General features: G+C 43.8%; 2 protein-coding genes across 2 annotated transcripts; both read left to right on the forward strand.

Moving 5' to 3' along the window:
• Positions 1-2,344: 2,344 nt before the first annotated feature.
• LOC137968596 (uncharacterized) lies at positions 2,345-3,088 on the forward strand. Its single transcript, XM_068815135.1, has one exon. The coding sequence runs from the start codon at positions 2,345-2,347 to the stop codon at positions 3,086-3,088; it is 744 nt and encodes a 247-aa protein (XP_068671236.1).
• A 14-nt stretch (positions 3,089-3,102) lies between these two features.
• Positions 3,103-4,117, forward strand: LOC137968602 (uncharacterized). The gene is made up of 2 exons (XM_068815142.1): positions 3,103-3,476; positions 3,694-4,117. Exons 1-2 carry the CDS (start codon positions 3,103-3,105, stop codon positions 4,115-4,117), a joined length of 798 nt encoding a protein of 265 aa, XP_068671243.1.
• Positions 4,118-5,000: the final 883 nt, after the last annotated feature.

A 5,000-nucleotide genomic window follows, 5' to 3' on the forward strand; every position in this document is an offset into this window, starting at 1 on the left:
GCCTACAAAATTTGTAAAGTAATACTGTAGTATGTTTTTTTTTGTTGACTAGTAAAACAGAATATTCATGATCACTGTATAACTAGGAGAACGAGAACCACAAGGCTCTCTGGGATGTCCTCGTCTACGCGGAAAATGCATAAAAAAACATAAATAGGATCCACGCTCAAGTTATCAACCATGAGAAGAAGAAGATTAATTCAAGATTAAGTTTTTTTGCAATGGTATCGAAATTCCGACTGAATGAAAGAAGTTAGGTAGTATCTACTGACATCACTACAAAATAACTGGTTGAAAAGAGTGCATATCTTTGTTCAAATGCCTATCTGCCTTATTTGACCGATAGCTACGGAAATAATTCATAACAATTGCACATGTAGACGGCATGGTGAATTTCAGAATTTGAGCCTGAACACCTTACTACACTCGGGCTATTTACAGTTATTTAGGCTCCAAAAGAAAGCTGAAAATTTCACCGTAACTTCCAATCCGCTCATGCAATTACACTTGATATACTAGGAAACCTCAATAAACAAATGATTAACCAAAAGCCCATAGTTATCATCACCTTGTAGTTGTTGCCATAGCCAAATGTGAAGCCTCGTCTGCCATTTCTAGCGTCCCTAACTGTAAGAAAAAAGGAAAACGTGGACTTCAGGAAGTAAAAATCCACCTTAGGGTATTTCCTAAGGTAACCAAAAAGATAACCCAAACTCAAAGGACGTAAAATGGCACAGAAAAAGGTCATAACAAACCTAAGTCGCGAAACTCTCACAATGACTTCAAAACATTCTGTTTGCCGTTGTCACTGACCACGAGACAACGCTCAATCTTGCACAACACCCTTTTGCACATGTGTAGTGGGGCTTTCCGCTGTGCCGACATCATCGTCGTCGTGAAAGAAGTCGTCGATTTGTAGGATTCCTAAAATGGAACCAAAGAAACCGTCCTGTCGCAAATTTTAAGTTTGGGGGTCCGAAAACAGTAATAAAACCGAATGTGCTTTCCGCATGGAAAAACCTAAGATGCAAAAATTCTCCAGTGACGTAAGAGATTACGTGATCTTCAAGGCCGACTTTAAACACCTCGTAGAAAAAAGGTACAGCAAACGGGACGCTATTGTTAAGAGCCAGTTTACCAGGAAAGCCCCTGGAGTTAATCAAAGGTATCGGCCAAGATTATGATGCTGCTTGGGAGTACCTCAACTCGATCTATGGAGATCACCAATTTGCGGCAGACACATAACACAAGACATGGCTCGATTTAAGCCCTTGCATGACGGAGATGATGCAAGCTTTTGTGATTTACTTAACCTTGTGAAAAGAAGCTTCAATACCCTCGCGGAGGTTGGCAGACAAAATGACGTGGACAACAACCACATGTTAGCCATCATAGAACAAAAGATGTTTTCTGACGACCGCAAAGTTTGGTCACGTTTTTTAGAAAGTACAAAGAGCGAGGCCATGCTGGAAATGTTGATATCCTGGATGACAAGTGAGATGAAATCTCGTATGAGAGCCACTGCTCCGCTTAGAAGTGGTTACCAGCCCCTCAAAAACGTCTGTCACCTCGGTTATGGCGATGGAAAAAAGACAACAAACTCTAAGTGCTGGCTGTGTAAAGTTTATCTCAATGAATCCCAGCGACCATCTCAAGGCCGTCAACAAGCTGGCCGAGATCATAACTTGTCAAACTGCTCCCGCCAATGCCAGTGTAATGAGATGGTCAACAGAAGCCAATGCAAGTCCTTTCACCATCCACTGCTACACATTGCTTCACCAAATTCAGCCGTGGCGATCTCATCTATAGCTAATGACGGAGAGGCTATGTTGCCAATCGTACTATCAGAGATTCTTGGAACAGACCGAGCTAGCAAGCAAGAAAATGTGCTCCTAGATTCCGGTGCACAAATTAGTTTAATAGGCTTATCTGTGGCAGAGGAACTACGTCTGAAGGGCAAGGATGTTACCATAACGATAGCAAAGGTCAGAGGAGAGGAGGAAGAAATTACAACAAAGAAGTTCAACGTCCATGTCAGGTCGCTGGAAAATAAGGCCAGCTATTCAGTCAAAGCTGTGGGGATACCTTGCATAAGCAGCAACATCTCCAGGAACAAAGTGCACAAAGTTGTGAAGCTTCTACATCTAAGAGAGGAAAATATCAAAAGAGTTGACCGTCCTGTTGACATGCTGACCACCCAAGATTACATACAGGGGAAACCAAACAAGCTGCTAACCTCGTGGCGAGGCACTCATCCCTTGGCTGGGTAGTATTCAGGACTAAACCCAGAGGGCACCCCCACGTCCATCATGCGCTAAATGTCAAGCTTTCTGTGCCCATCGAGATGACTGACTTTTGGTCAACGGAGTCAAAGGGGGTGGCAATCAAACCTTGCAAATGTGAAGCCGACAAGTTAAGCACGGTTGAACGAAAGGAAGCGAAGATTATTGAAGACTCCTGCCAAAAGATCGGAACGCAATGGCTCATTCCGTACCCCTGGAAAAGGGACCCCTCTACCCTACTGAACAACAGATTACAAGCAGAAAAGAAGCTGGAAGCGACCAAGCATCGACTTGCCAAGAACCCAGAACATGCTAAGGCCTATGATAAGCAAATGACGGAGCTCACAGAAATGAACTTTGCGAGGAAATTGACAAAGGAACAAATGATGGCGCATAAGGGCCCAATACACTACATCTCACACCATGAAGTTGTAAGACCGAAAAAGAAGACCACACCAATCCACATCGTCTTCAATTCGTCTGGGTCCTATCAAGGCCATCACTTGAATGACTATTGGATAAAAGGTCCTGATCTGCTGAACAGCCTGTTTGGAGTTATTTTGCGATTTAGAGAAAATGAGGTTGCAGTGACTGGAGACATATCCAAGATGTATCATATGGTCTTTATTCCTGAACGGGATCAGCTAGTTCATCGGTACTTAGGAAGAAACATGGAAACAGAGCGCGACCCTGATGTCTATGTTAAGACTGTCCTGACAGCCTGCACCGGCTATGGCCCAAATTGCATCACGAAAAAACGGCTGATGAAGCAAAGTCCTCGTATCCACACACTGCTAAGCTGCTGAAAGAGAACACGTATATGGACAAAATTTGCGATTCAGCTCACACTGTACAAGAGGCCGAACAACTAACAGCCGACATGGATAATGTATTATCCCAAGGTGGATTTCAAGTCAAAGGATGGCTCTCAAATCAGCCTCTACAAAAAGAGAAAGAAGGTCAGGGGGAGACTTCAGTGAAACTTCTACAGGGCACAACTGAAGAGAAGATACTCGGAACCATTTGGAACCATAATGAAGACGCTTTTATGTTCAAGTTTAATCCACCGGAAGAGATAAAGCTGACCAAGAGAGGAATACTAAGTCAGATCGCCCGACTATCTGATCCTGTCGGATTTGCAGCCGCATTACTAGTTCGCGCCAAAATCGGGATGCAGCGATTATGGCAAAGAGGGTTAGAATGGGATCAAGAGCTGCCGACACCAGTGTGCAAAAAAAGGATTCGTTTCTTCCAAGAAATGACCTCAACAACGTAACCTTTGAGAGGCCACTGACGCGACTGAAGTAATTGAAGCTCTGAAATTGTGCATTTTCTGGGACGCATCTAATGAAGCCTTTGGAGCTTAAGCGTACATCAGGTTGCAGACAGAAAGCAGTTTTTTCAACATAAGATTTATTGCAGCAAAATCAAGAGTGGCACCTCTGAAACCACTGACTGTACCTCGTCTGGAGCTACAAGGAGCAGTACTGGCAACCAGACTATATCAGTCCATCGTTGAGGAAACACGAATACAATTCATGAAAGCCATGTTCGTCACAGACAGAAATATAGTGTTGTCGTGGATCCGCAGTCAAGCTAGAGAATTCAAGCCATTTGTATCCGCCCGTGTTGCAGAAATCCAAAGCAATTCAGATCCCTCTCAGTGGAGACACGTGCCTGGAGAGTTCAACGTAGCTGATGACGTCTCTCGAGGTATACCAGCTGAGTGTTTAACTGACAGATGGAAACACGGACCAGAGTTTCTTGGCTTGCACGAGGATGACTGGCCAAGTGAAGAATTTAGCACTGACCAGTCTGGAGTTCAGAAAGAATGACACAAGCTTCAAGTCGTTATGAAGCTAGCTCAGCAGCCAGAGCTGATTGATTGCAAAAAGTTTTCAAATTGGAGAAGACTTGTCAGAGTCAGCAGATGAACCTCAGCACCTACGTCCTGAGGTTCATCTCGAATCTACGTATGCAGTGGGAAAAGAAGAAGACAGCTGAAAGTTCCAGAGAAGCAAACAACGGACCGCTCACGCCCCAAGAACTACAGGATGCAGAGATCTACTGGGTGAAAGAGAGCCAGAAAAGCCTCCTTGGTCAGAAGCTCAGTCCCTTCACAGACAACAAAGGCATCATTAGAGTTGGAGGTCGAGCAGATGAAGCCCTGATCTCGTATGAAGCTACAACCTTGGACAAATTAAATGGAACATTGAGACCACCCCTCCCCCAAAAATCAGTGATGGGAAAATGGCGCGTTTTGGCCTTCACGCACCTTCATCCTTGATTTGGGGGAGAGGGGGCATTTCTGTTCCATTTTATTCTGTCCAAGATTGTCTATGAGCCCCTGCTTGGCGTTACCAGTAGTACATGATGGGGTAATCACGACACGAAATCTGCTCTCGTTCACTCAAAAGTTACATCATCCGAGAGCACATCTCCCATTCAAAAAATAAACTGAGCAAGGCGACACTGAAAAAAAAACTAAATGCAAGTGGCATTTCACGTTAACATAAATTGCAAACAAAAAGGGAATAAAAGTATTGGAAAAAAAAAAGAAAAAGAAAAAGAAAGAAATCGCATGTAAGGAGGATTTGAACCTTCCACCACATTATTATCTACCCCATCCAACTATCCAACCTACCCACATTCTACACTTTAGACTTTGCATCCGTGCGCTAACCATACCGAATACGCAAACTTGTTGCATTTTTAAGA

This window comes from Montipora foliosa, chromosome 1, assembly GCF_036669935.1.
Source record: "Montipora foliosa isolate CH-2021 chromosome 1, ASM3666993v2, whole genome shotgun sequence".
Taxonomy (NCBI): domain Eukaryota; kingdom Metazoa; phylum Cnidaria; class Anthozoa; order Scleractinia; family Acroporidae; genus Montipora; species Montipora foliosa.

Coding starts and splice junctions, on each gene's coding strand:
- LOC137968596 (XM_068815135.1), top strand. CDS start 2,345: ATGACTGACTTTTGGTCAACGGAGTCAAAGGGGGTGGCAATCAAACCT.
- LOC137968602 (XM_068815142.1), top strand. CDS start 3,103: ATGGACAAAATTTGCGATTCAGCTCACACTGTACAAGAGGCCGAACAA. Junction 3,477..3,693: donor CAGCGATTATGGCAAAGAGG/GTTAGAATGGGA, acceptor TTTCAACATAAG/ATTTATTGCAGCAAAATCAA.